The 14,363-nt window shown below is 28.9% G+C and overlaps 1 protein-coding gene across 1 annotated transcript; it reads right to left on the reverse strand.

Annotated features, from left to right (window-relative positions):
* Positions 1-1,268: 1,268 nt before the first annotated feature.
* On the reverse strand, positions 1,269-7,190 carry LOC123214119 (E3 ubiquitin protein ligase RIE1-like). The gene is made up of 6 exons (XM_044633854.1): positions 6,669-7,190; positions 6,205-6,381; positions 3,233-3,352; positions 2,528-2,660; positions 2,270-2,428; positions 1,269-1,802 (listed from the first exon to the last, which is right to left on the reverse strand). The coding sequence occupies exons 1-6, from the start codon at positions 7,016-7,018 to the stop codon at positions 1,641-1,643; spliced, it is 1,101 nt and encodes a 366-aa protein (XP_044489789.1). The 5' UTR covers positions 7,019-7,190; the 3' UTR covers positions 1,269-1,640.
* Positions 7,191-14,363: the final 7,173 nt, after the last annotated feature.

Here is a 14,363-nt window from a genome sequence, read left to right on the forward strand (position 1 = left end):
ATATCTGATTCATTATTCAAAATAGTAGATATGAAAAAAGTGTTCTAAGGGCAAATGTCTTCTAAGGGTTATGTTGTGATAACGTTCCTAATGTGATTGCGAAGAGTACCTTATTAGAGCTTCTCTTTTTCCTCCTCCAGATCGCAATAAAGATTTATGCATCAAAGCTGATCATGATCCCATTGTAGGGGCTATAAGAGCGAGCATAAGTTGCTCGAAAGAGACTCGACAATTTTTTAATAACATTTTGCATTTGTAAAACTCAAAATCTTCGTTGAATATGATGTAGAAATTGATCGTCTCACCATTGATATTTGTCTCTTTGTGTCTTGAACAGTTGTCTTTTTATTAAAAATTGCAGCTTTTGACTCTTCTACATGAGGAGGTTTATCCTGCCCTCTTAAGCGGGGAACCAGGGAGCCCGCTGCTAGTAAGAGTAAAACAACCGTATATGATGCAATGATTTACCATCATATGATTAAAGATATTTTATTTTTTAATTCAAAATTATCAAATCACATATTAATACATCGTTTAGATATCCAATTAAATATTCAAATCACGTATCATTTGATTGGTTTATATTATCTTATCCTTACTCTTGTAGATTAAATGGTGAGATATGATTTTCCTCTAGTTCTTAAAAGGATTTTGATACCAGAGACAATCACAAAAAATTGAAATGTAGCTTGAACTACACTGAACACATGGTGAGTAACCAATCCTGTACAAATGTTAGGCTTTTCAGTGCCTCTATCCTCCAGTTCCATGATTACGCCATTCTAAAATTATCAGTCTTAATTCTTTCAATTCTCCAATTAATCATATTCCTCTAAACACCCATGTTTTCTGATGCCTCTAACACTACAGTTAGCATCCTGTACCTATTGAAAGCTGATGACAGAGCTATGTGCATCTCTAACGCCTGTACCATTTTATTCTTCAAATTCTTAAGCAGTAATATTAATACCATGTTGAGTAAGCATACATTATGTCCCATTTGCCTCCAACACTAAAATTATGTGCACCCAATTTTGAAAACTTAATTGGGTATTTAGAGGATGTGTCATTATATAATTGAGTAATTTTAAATTAAAGAAAAAGTATAACCCAATCACATGATGATATATCACCTAGGTATACAATTGGATATTTAAAATCAGATGCACATAACATTACTCACACCAAATAAACTCAACAGTTATAAGAGACTCATAATATATATTGGCATTACAGATCTAGTAATCACCAATCAGACTGGAAGACAATGCAAAGAATCCATCACAGTATGCTGCCTATTATTTCAATCACAAGGGTACACATACGTATGTATAATACTGTATAATTGACAGAACTAAAAAATACATCAAAACCATTATGTTTCATCCTATACAACTACAAAACCAAAAAAGGAGAATAAGCAAGGCATGAATTAAAACCTGCTAATCAATTGCTGTGTGTTTTGTGCATGCGCCTGAAATAATTCATACAAAGGCAAGAAGGGAAAAACAACTCCACAAGGCCAGTGAATATCAAAAGAAGCGCAAACGCCAGAAAAAAAAAAAAGTTTGGAGAAGTTTTGTTCTTGCTGCCGTGGTTTCTTCAGTATATACAAAGAGTGGTCCAGTTAACCAGCCTTCTTATACCTCTTCATTTCCCTTGAGAATATTGAACTTGCAGAGAGGACATGTTGCATTCATCTTAAGCCACTTCACAATGCATGTGGAATGGAAATGATGGTTGCAGGGAAGAGTATGAAGCTCTGCACTATCCTCATAAGGGCTGAGACATATACAGCATTCCTATGAAAAAGATAAAGAAATGCTAAAATTAATTTACTGAAATCACATGTCTAACTAAGACCTCTATATAAATTTGGAGTTGAATGCCTTTCAGAATTTAATCTTCCTATAATAGGTGGTCCCTACAGTATTTCTATATCTTTTGTCCTTACGTTTTTTTCAATGACTTCATTAGTTCATCTCTTCTGTTTAATGCTTAAATATATTTGATATACCGAATAACATGATGCAACTCTGGCAGAAGTGGCATGACAACATCAGCTGAGCTGACTAGCCAGATTCTCGCTTATACAACTGCATAGCTTTGTGTGTAGAGGCATCAATGTACACAAGTAAGATGGAAAAATACAACAGGCCAGATGGTTAAAGGCTGCAATTCTAATTGAATATAATGTGATGGAACACTGCAGCAATGGACTCTAAAATTGTGAAAATTGAGTAGTTTTCTTAATAAAAGAATAACTTACTGCATCCTCAGGTAAGAGTACACGTTCATTTGCCAAGTATCCACTGCTTGTTTCTAAAGGAACCATTTTCCCAGCTCCCACGCTAGGCTTTCCATCATTGTTAAATCTTTGAAATCTGTATTTTGGAAGGATACTGAGATCTGCTTCTGATGCACCTTCCTAATCAGTCAAAAACGACAAGACAACACTATTAAGCTGTTTCACTCTCAATTTGTTTAAGATCACTGTCAGTCATAGTTCATAATTCTTTCTTCAAACCTGTCCTGCAACAGCATAGAGAATTGCAATAATGCATGGCAAGCAGCAACACAGAGCAACCCCGATTAAACATGCCAAAACAACACAAAAGATGGCAAAGAACACATCAAATGCCAGAAAAACCACAGCCAACCTGCAAATATGAAGAATTAGAGATTCCAGCAGTCTTTATTTAGCAAATACTACAGCATAAAAGAAAAATATTTCAAATTAATCTTTCAGAATTATGGTCAATTAAGCTAATATAAGAATTTGATCAAATTCCAGCAAATAATTTTACTTAATATAACAATTAGGATCAAAGGAAGATGAAATATTTCTAAAATCTAAAAATGTCATTATAGTTTGCATATGGGAGAACCAAAATGTAGTTAAATATTGGCCTTCATATAATTGTTTGAAATATGAAATCAAAAGAGTGTAAATGTTATTTACTCATGTACAGGTTGATCCATACCAAAAACCCCAAGGGCCGAAAAAATAAAATAAGATAGTTAAAAAAAAAACAAGCAGGCATAAGCACTTAGATTTAAAGACTCCAGAAAATCAGGAAAGAAAGAGTAGAAAAATAGAAATTCAAGGAAAATATCCAAACAGAGGTTATACTTTTTCACTGATCGAGGTTGAAGGAAACAAAATATATAATACATAGCATGTACAACTAATTGAAGATCTTTGCCATTGAAAAATAGGTTTAATGCATACCAGTACAAACGAGGAGCATCCCGCAGGAGTACATCTCCACCAGAGACTACCCAGTAAAATCCAACTATCCACCAAAGAAATGATGCCATCGTATTTATTGATTCACATCGTTTAGTGACACTAAACCAACAATCATCAAATCAGTAAGAGGTCAGTAATCTTATAAACCTTAGTAGAGTTTTTTTTTTTCGGGGGAGAGAGGGGTGCGCATTACAAGGAATAAACTTTGTAGTAATTAATTAGAATATGAGAAAAACATCTCCAAGTGTTGACGAATAATCAAAAAACCAAGAGAGGGGAAATAATTCTTTACAAATTGTAGTAACCGTCTCTCCCCTGGGCAAAAACCCCAAAACCTAGAATTGTCAACCAATAACCACTTCCCAATCGAGCAAACTAAAAAAAAAAACAAAAAGATGAATCTTAAAACTACTTCTCAACTGCTACATGCATTGTGCTGTCAAACCAGCAAGTATTGGTATATCTCATCAGGAACCAGCTGGACATAAAATGAGTACACTGTATTTATCTGCTTACATTCTATCATAGTTTAAGTATCAATCAAGAACCAAAAAACCTCAAAGTAAATATGAGAATATGCTTCTAGGTGTTCACATAAGAATTTTACAAATTACTGTTTCTTAAACATACATCTGAAGTCAAGATTGTGCATCCACTATTATCCTGCAATCATTTGTAAGGTTAAATAAACAGGCTAAAAATTCAGGATGGACCAAATGTTGTATGTTTTTTTTGCATAATTGAAATCCTAAGATTTTTTTTGCATTATTATATTGTTTTTACAACAATATTAATACATATATTGATGTGGGAATACTCTTTCCACCATTATCCCCAAAAGGCAACTCCCTACCCTGTTAAATCCCGGTTTCTTTCTTACTCTTTCTCAAAATTGTCTACGTATGGTGTAGCTCTACTGATTTTTATCTTTTTAATATAATTTTGATACTTTTCAAATGCCAAACCTTGATCCTCTATTAAGGCATTTGTCTTACCCATTCATGCAAACTAGAGAAGCCAGACTACATTTAACTTAAGAGAAAAAGATGGAAGTAAGTTTACACAACACACAGACGAAGGTGGCAACCTTTTTTCATTATTGTCCAATCATATGCCTCTAGTGCATGCAATTATATCAGCAGAGATGTCAAAACAGGTCCCTGAACATGCAACCAAACTTTAGCCACTCAGGATTCCAACTTTTTCAAACTCCAGCCCCCTCAAAAACACAATTGATGAGCACTAAGGTTAACTGAGTAGACTCTTACCAGTATCATTAAATATATTAATACCAGATATAAGACCAATCAAACTAAAACCTGTTAAAATATATTCTGAATATATTTTAAGATATTTTTCTATATTTAGAATATTTTGCTATCACTTATTTTCCCTTTGTATATGATTTGTTTAACTGTAGATTCCTATGACTGATGTATAAATTTAGCCATGTATCAATGTACAAACACACAAAAATTTATTCAATTCAAATATCGTTTCACATGGTATCAAAGTAGACTCCAAGAGCATGATTTGCCAAATTTAACTCTACTATTCGTCAATTTGGATTCTCTTATCGCTCTTAAAATAATGCCCTATTCATCCGTAAGACTGAGAAGGGTAGTACTCTATCATTGTTATATGTTGATGATATGATTATTACTGAAGATGATTTGCAGGGTATTATAGAGTTAAAACAATTTTTTGATACTCAATTTGAAATAAAGGATCTTGGTCACTTGAATTATTTTCTTGGAATAAAAGTCTCTTCTAATAGTGATGGTTATTATTTATCCTAAGCGAAATATGCTACTAATCTTTTATCCTGTGCTAGTTTGTCAAATAATAAAACTGTCAACACTCCACTTGAGGCCAATGTTAAACTCTTTCCTACAGAGGGAACTATTCTAGATAATCCTACTCTATATAGATAATTGGTTGGAAGTCTTACTATCTAACTGCCACTCGACCAGACATAGCTTATACTGTTCATATTGTTAGTCAATTCATGGTTGCCCCTCGTACTATTCATTTTGTGGCAGTGCTACGTATTTTTCGATATATCAAAAATACTTTGTTCCATGGTCTTCATTTCTCCACTCAATCTTCACTTATATTACATGCATATTCTAATGTTGATTGAGCAGGTGATCCCACAAATAGACGTTCCACCATTGGTTATTACTTCTTTCTAGGAGATTCTCTTATTTCTTGGTATAATAAGAAACAAACAGTCATTTCTCGTTCAAGTATTGAAGTAGAGTATTGAGCGATAACAGACATCACTTTTGAACTACTTTGGCTTCAATTGTTATCAAAGGATATGGGAGTTCCTCAAAACCAAAACTATAAACATTTATTGTGATAATCGAAGTGTCATTTAGATTACCCATAATGATGTTTTTCATAAGCGCTCTAAACATATTAAAATTTATTGTCACTTGGTTCACCATCATTTAGTCAATGGCACTCTTCATCTTGTTTCAATACCTTCTATTAATCAAGTAGCCGATGTCTTCACTAAAACTTATTCTCTAGGACGCTTTCATGACTTATATCACAAACTCAAGTTAGCAAACTCTTTGCCCACTTGAGTTTGAGCGGATATATTCTGAATATATTTTAAGATATTTTCCTATATTCAGAATATTTTGCTATCACTTATTTCCTTTTGTATATGACTTGTTCACTTGTAGATTCCTATGACTCATGTATAAATTTAGCCATGTATCAATGCACAAACACACAAAAATTTATTTAATTCAAATATTGTTTCACATTAATCAATCATCATTATGACTTTGAACAAGAAAATCATATGTCATACACATACCCAAATAAGCTCAAAACCTAAATCAAAGATCCAAATTCAAACTTTAGAACTTAACATCAATTCAGCTCAAAACTTAACTTTCTCAGACAAAACAACTCAAAATCAAATCGACACTCACCTGGATCGATTTGAACCCCGAGATATTCCACCATCCTGCTCATCCTCATCCTCACTATCATTGTTCACATCCCCCACACCACCACCACCCCTCTCATCATCCCTGACTCTCCTTGTGTTCCTCCTCCGGTACTCCAACCACACCAACACCACATGCACCAAACACTGCAGTGCATACCTGTCAGTCAAAAATTAAGTCAAAACGTCAAATATTCAACTTAAAAACAGGTCAAGCATTATATTTTATTAAGCTGCTGTTCCTTTAATCTACCAAAACCATCGATACAAGTATCCATATCAGGACGCAAGTTAACATTTACCAATTAATTCATGGACAAAATGCCGTGCTGGTGCAAAATTCAGTAACGTTACCACAATTACACTCGGCAACATAAGAATTCCCAAAATTTGAATTCACATATCATCCAGGTCAAAACATTTCAGAACAAGACAAAAAAAAATTACCCGCAGATCCATAACCTAATCGGCGTATTAGGTTTCTCATCAATAGTAACAATCAACATCGCCACGGAAACTACCACGAACGCAGTGTTCCATAACATATCCAGCGCAACAACGGGCTTCGAGTAGCCCCAATCAGCGCGCCGCTCTTCCAGCTCACGTGCCGCGGTTTCTCGAACGAGCATAGACGGGCCTCGGGCGCGGCCGGTGACACGGCCGAGCAAGAGCGCAAGATTTGCGGGGCGAGCGGCAACAGCAGTAGGTGACGGAGTGGATTCTCGTGGACGGAGGAGAGGCGCCTCACTCTCAGAGCCATCGGCCGCCGCCGTGGCGGAGGATTGTGAAGACGACATGAACGCGAACAAAACGAAACGAAACGAAAAGAATTGAACTTGAAGCTTAATGAAAGAAGACGACGCACATAGTTTAGCTAATAAACAAATAAATAAATAAAATTCATTACAGTAGAGAAAGAAAGGCTTATGTCATGGTGAGTTGAATGGTAGATGAAACGCAGAGAGAGAAAACGAGGTGGGTTGGATTTTGAATCGGTGGGGGTTTTTTGAAAGTTTTCAATCTATTCAGACTTTTTGGGTATAAAAATATTACTCGGTCAGCGTGGGAAATATTTAATTTTGGGAAATTTTTTTAAAATTTTGAAAAGAAAAATTAACTGTTTTTAGGATAATTTATTTTCGAAGAATGTAGATGAAGGATTTCAATTTGTTTGATTGTGTTTCTATTTTAATCTAAATAATAATTAATATGGATAAAAAGAAAATAATTATAAATTTTATTGTTAATTATCTATCCCTAACTTGAAATTTAGTTGAGCTTACATTCAAAGTCTTCACGAGATGAGTTTTAAAACATGAACTAAATTGATTGGTTTGCTTAGTTAAAACCAAATTTTAAAATGGAATCGAGAGTCAATCTAGTTCAAATCATATTTAAAACTTATTTTAATTATTAAACTAAATTAATTTGAAATTGAATCGATTAAATTATATCATATCATAATTTAACGATTGAGTCTGATTAATTTAATTTGTTATCAATACAATCTCATACTAGTGTCAAAATGACCAAAATCTATTGTAAAATTTTACTTATATCATAATGATGTCTTTGATCTACTTAATTAATTAAACTCATCAACTCGCAAACTATTTATTAACCAGGTTAAAGCTCCTTCTATATATATATATAAAAAATCTTTTTATATAATAATGTTTTCTTTTTTCAAATTAGAGATTATAAAATTAACCAAAAATAAATATAAATTTTGTTATTTTTAATTTTAGGGAGTATGTTATTTAAATGTAAGGGTTTTTAAAACGATTAACCAAATCAATTTGATAATTTTTCAAACTAAACTAAATATTTATTTTGAAGAAAATTATAAATTAAAACCTAACTGATTTTAAATTGAATTAAATTTTTTATTAACTGATTTTGAATTAAATTTTAAAATATTATCTTATTTTATTTTTTAAATATTTTTAGAGCATATTTAATGTTTTATTATTTTTTTTCAATTTTTTAAAAATTGATTAAATTTAATTAACTAATTTTAAAAAATTGATAAACTGATAATTAAATCGAAAAAACTATTTTCTTTATTTTTGAACTAATATTCAAACCAATTTAGCATTTTTTTATGTTTGAAATCGATTCGATTTAATTACTGATTATTTTTAAACACCTCCATTAAAATGCCAAATCACTTTTTTTTTTTTTTCTGAAATGAAATACCCCAATTGAACTACATTATCTTTTCAAGATATAACCAATCGCTGCCCGGTGATCGATCTTCATCTTCCCATTTTGGGTTCATGCAAAACAGGAAAATATGAATCGATGGAAGAGGTAGTGACACGTGGCATTAGAAGGAAAGTTGATGTGTGGTTGTATAAGATGAAACTATGGTAAATAGGTTATTTTTTAGTATTTTAAATATATAAAATAGTTTTTTAATGTATATTTATTAAATATTAATTTTGAATTTAATGGTAAATAGAGTTGGGTTTTACTATTAATATATGCATAATAAATGTTTAAATTTGTCAATTGTAATCCAATTAAATTAGGCTGTTAAGACGTTAAAACCACAATGTTATTTCTTAATTTGTGTATAAATTTATATATGTTATATAAATTAAACAAAAAATATATTTATTGTATCTTAATGATACTGTAAGTAAGGGGTGGGTACGATTCGAGTCACGCATAAACACCTTTTGACTTGAGTTTAGTTTTAATAAAAAATAATTCGATTTGAATTCATTGAGCTAACATTAAAATTAGTTCGAGTTTGGTTTGAATGAAAATAATTCAGTTTAAGTTTGACTCTAATTTATGACTCAAATTCATGATTTCGGTATGTGACTCAAATTCGTAGTTTGAATTCGTGATTCATTAATAAAACGATATTGTTTAATATAATTCGAATTGAATTATGAGTTAAGTTTAAACCTAATTGACTCATCTATCTAACTCGTGAGTCAAATCGAATCAAACTTTTTATAGCTCGAATTCGATTAGATTTTAAAACGAGCCGAACATCTTAATTCGAACTTAGTTCATATTTGAAATAAACAAATTCGAATCAAGTCAAATTGACTTTTGAGTTTAAGCTAATACGATTCGAATCTAACCTTAATTATAATGATGCTTTGAAAATAGTATAATCTTTATTAAATATGACGAGCTTCGGGGTAAAATATTGAAGCATAAATTAAACAATTATAAGAATTTTTGCCTAATAACCTTTGCCACCCTCAACCTTTAAAAACAACACTTCAACGCTTTGCATCAAAATTCAAACATTGGTCTTAATAGTTTGACAACACTTTTGCCAGTACGTAAATCTATAAATACTATAAAATTAATACCACTTGCGCATTTAAACTATAAATAAATTATATTTTTTCTTCACCAATTTAAATAATAAATTTAATATAAAGTAAGAGTCAAAATATATATTTAATAAATTTTGAAAGGTAAGTTAATTTTATTAAATATTAAAAATAATAAAGAATATTTATGTTTTCTTTACCGTATTTATCATCAAAATTAATGAACTTTACTCATATTTGATTTTTTTAATGCAAATATTTATTTAATTATCAAAAATCTTTTGTTGGGTCGTAAATAATTATACAATCACATGATAATATATTATTATTTGTATATAAAATTGTGTATATTTTTTGTATATAATTTAAATATATAAATAATATATTACCATATAAATAGATATTATTTTATCTTTAATTCAAAATTATTTACTCACATAATAACGTATTATATATATACTCAAATTATATATTAAAAATATGAATCATTATTTGTCATTAAAATTATACTAAAATGATAAGCTCCTATTTTTATAATTAAAAATAATATATTTTTATTCATTTTTCATGAAATTCAAACATTAGTTTTAATGGTCAAAGAGTATTTTCATCAATTTTTAAAAGAGTAATATTATTTATATATAATTTATTTATATAGATAATATATTATCATATAATTAGATATTATTTTATCTTTAATTTAAAATCATTTAATTATATAATGATATATCATATGTGTACATAAATTATATATAAAAAGTCTATGTATATAATTTTATTATATATAAAATATATAGTTATTATAAAATTAATATTACTTATACCCTTATAATATAAATTAATTAATTTTTTCACCTACTCTAAAATTTATCACTTATACACGTAACTTCGATTAAAATAATCGAAACTCTAATCATAACTTTAACTTATCTTGAATTAATAATTATATTAATTATAATTAAAATTACGGTAAAAATAATATTAAAATCAAATTGAAATGGTGTGTACTTAACTCAAATCGTATTGAAATAGTGTAATGATGGCCCACAACAACCACTCCCAAGGCCACCTATTGGAGGTGTTAACCTAAAATTGGAGGAGATATTTGTCTTTTCTCAGCTGCGTCTGGCTGATGGGACTCTTACTAGCATACATGCATGTTGATGACATGTAAACTGGTAGCCTATTTAGTGCAGCTTTGGTGCATTATGATACAGGAAGTTTGACCTTAACAGTAAAGCCAAACGACTATTTTCCACACCAGGTTGGCTACAAACTGAATTCTTATTTATTAATTATAAAAAATCTAAATATTTATTATCTATTAAATTTTATTATTATTATAAAAAATAAATTGTCATTTAAAAAACTAAAAAATTATTATATTTTCTTTTTTAAGTTTAAAAATTTTATAATTTTTTTCATTCAAAGTTTAAAAAATCAATATTTTCTTTTAAGATTTTTTTAGCTATTATTGCTGACGGTTGAAAATGGTGACAATAACATTCTCTCTCTCTGAACTTCTATTTTAGTCTCACTTTATTTTCGATCATTTTCGACCAACGAAACAAATCAACGAAGAGAATAATTGCATCAGAGATAAAGATGTGATTCGTCTTTGTTGGAGACAAAGATAATGCATAAACATCGTCGTTCTCTTTGTTTGGAAATGAAGAAAGGTCTTCATCAGTTGGTTTTCTTGGTTGGTGATGGTTGAAAATGGAGCGAGACTAAGAGAGAAGTTGAAAAAGAGGGAGAACGTTGTTATTGCTGTCTCTAACGGTTAACAATGGTGGCTAAAAAATCCAAAAGATAAATATTGATTTTTCAAACCTTGAATGGAGAGAAATTTGTTGATTTTTAAACATAGGGAGAGAAATACAATAAATTTTTAATTTTTTAAAATAGTTTAATAAATGACAATTTTACCTCTGATAATAATAATAAAATTTAACAGGTGAGTGAATATTTAAATTTTCGATTGTTAACAAGTAAAAGGTTATATTTGCATTAAATCTTGGGAGTCATTTGGCCTACATTAAATTTACAAATTCGAACTTCTCATTTTGGAACATTTTGTTTTGTTTTGTTTTTTTTTTTATGTACGTATTCTCCTCTTAATTCAAGCAAAGATGACTGTGAAGGGAAATGGTTAATTTGTAAGTGTGTTTTTTTTTTTTTTTAATGTATGATATTAATGATTGAATACATATTATATCTTGAAAATTAAGGCTCTAATTAATCACCAACCGCTCCATCAGTCGTCTTCCCCCTTCCTCTCGTAATAATTATTTTACCATTCCAGCATGTTCAATGTTGTGTGAATCATTATCACAATCTTAATGATATTGTAAGTAAAGGTGGATACGAATCGAGTCAAGCGTAAACACCTTTTAACTTGAGTTTAGTTTAAATAAAAAATAATTCAATTTGAATTCACTGAGTCAACATTAAAAATAGTTCGAGTTCAGTCTGAACGAAAATAGTTTAGTTCAAGTTTGACTCTAATTTATTGTTCAAATTCATAACTTTGGTATGTGACTCAGATTCGTAATTTGAATTTATGGCTCATTGACAAAAAAACGTTATTTAATAATTATTTAACATAATTTGAATCAAATTATGAGCTAAGTTTAAACCTAATTGACTTATTTATCTAGTTTGTAAGTCAAATCAAATCGAATTATTTATAATTCGAGTTCGATTAGATTTTAAAATGAGTCGAACATTTTAAACCGAATCGAACTTTTCATATTTGAAGTAAATGAATTTGAATCAAGGCAACCTGACTTTTAAGTTTAAATTAACTCGATTTGAATCTAACTCTAATTGTGAGGTTGCGTTGCAAATATTATAATCTTTATTAAATAATATTGATAAAGACGAGCTTCAGGGTAAAATATTGAAGCATAAATTAAACAATTATAAGTATTTTTGCCTAATAACCTTTTCCACCCTCAATCTTTAAAAACAACACTTTAACGCTTTGCATCAAAATTCAAACATTGGTCTTAATAGTTTGTCAACATTTTTGTTGGTAGGTAAAATATATAAATATTATAAAATTAATATTACTTGCGCTCTTAAAATATAAATAAATTATATTTTTCTTCACCAATTTAAATACCTATTAGGGCTCCATCCTCAATTAAAAAAAGTTAAAATCTTATCTCTAACTCTGATTAATTTTAAAATCGTAATTGCATTGGTTGTAGTTGAAATCGTACCAGCAATCTGATGTCTAACCTTCTCCCACTTTAATTTTTTAAATTTAAATTGCATGATTATTAATAATAAATTTAATATAAATTAAGAGTCAAAATACATATATAATAAAATTTGAAAGGTAAGTTAATTTTATTAAATATTAAAAAAATAAAGAATATTTATGTTTTCTTTAATGTATTTATCTCAAAATTAATGAAGTTTACTCATATTTGATTTTTTTTAATGCAAATATTTATTTAATTATTAAAAATCTTTTATTGGGTCATAAATAATTGCATAATTACATAATAATATATTATTATTTGTATATAAAATTATGTGTATTATTTATATACATAATTTTATTGATATTTGAATTAGTTAAAAAAGGATAATAACTATATATAATATTATATGTACATATTTTTTTATATGATTTAAATATATAAATAATATATTATCATATAATTAAATATTATTTTATTTTTAATTCAAATTTATTTAATCATATGATAATATATTATGTATATATTTAAATTATATATTAAAAATATAAATCCATAATTTTATCAAATCAGTATTTGATATTGGAATTATACTAAAATGATAAGATCGTAGGTTTATATTTAAAAAATATATTTTTGTCAACCGAAATAGTGCAATAATGGCCCACAACCACCACTCCCAAGGCCCTTCGAGGCGTCACCCCAAAAAAGGTGTTTGGTGATTGCATTATCTCTTTAAAATAGGAGGAGATATCTTTTCTCAGCTACGTCAGGCTGATAGGACTCTTACTAGCATACATGCATGTAGATGACATGTAAACTAGTAGCCTATTTAGTGCAGCTTTGGTACATTATGATACAGGAAGTTTGCCCATAAGGGGTGTTTGGTCGGTGGATTTTAATATTATTTTAGTAATCTATCTTTTATTTCTTTATTTGATATATCAATAGTAAAATATTAGAAAACATTTGGTTTGAGTTATATTTTATTACCAAAATAGAAAGATTATCTTGAAGATAGATTACTTAGAAGATTATTGACATAAATTATTACTATGTTTGATAAAATTTGATAGATATAAATAATTATTGTGTTTGTTTAAAGATAATAAAATATTACTAATAAATTATTTTACTTAAATGCCCTTGAATATAATTATTTTTAAATATTTTTTATATTATTTATCATATTAATTAAAAATAAATTTATTTTTGTCTCAAAAAATTAATAAATTATAATATAATTATAATAAAATCAAGATTACCTTGGTAATCTTTAAATACCTAAGGTGAAGATGGTAATCAGATTACCACTTATATTATCTGTCACGTCAGTATTGGTAATAGAATATTAGGGTGCGTTTGGTTAAAAGTTTTTAAGATTATCTTGGTAATCTATCTTTTATTCCCTTGTTTGGTTTATCAGTAATAAAAGATTACAGTAATCTTCTATTACCAATGCTGACATGGCAGGTAATATAGGTGGTAATCTGATTACCATCTTTACCTTAGGTATTTAAAGATTACTGGGGTAATCTTGAGTTTATTATAGAAAAATTATTATTTATTAATTTTTTGAGATAAAAATAAATTTATTTTTAATTAATATGACAAATAATTTAAAAATA

This window comes from Mangifera indica, chromosome 4, assembly GCF_011075055.1.
Source record: "Mangifera indica cultivar Alphonso chromosome 4, CATAS_Mindica_2.1, whole genome shotgun sequence".
Lineage (NCBI taxonomy): Eukaryota > Viridiplantae > Streptophyta > Magnoliopsida > Sapindales > Anacardiaceae > Mangifera > Mangifera indica.

Bases quoted from the DNA above. Each gene is read 5' to 3' on its own strand.
- LOC123214119 (XM_044633854.1), bottom strand. From the start codon at position 7,018: ATGTCGTCTTCACAATCCTCCGCCACGGCGGCGGCCGATGGCTCTGAG. The intron at 6,382-6,668 runs GTAATTTTTTTT...TTTGACTGACAG, and splicing joins ATTAGGTTATGGATCTGCGG to GTATGCACTGCAGTGTTTGG. The intron at 2,429-2,527 runs GTTTGAAGAAAG...TTGACTGATTAG, and splicing joins TCTATGCTGTTGCAGGACAG to GAAGGTGCATCAGAAGCAGA.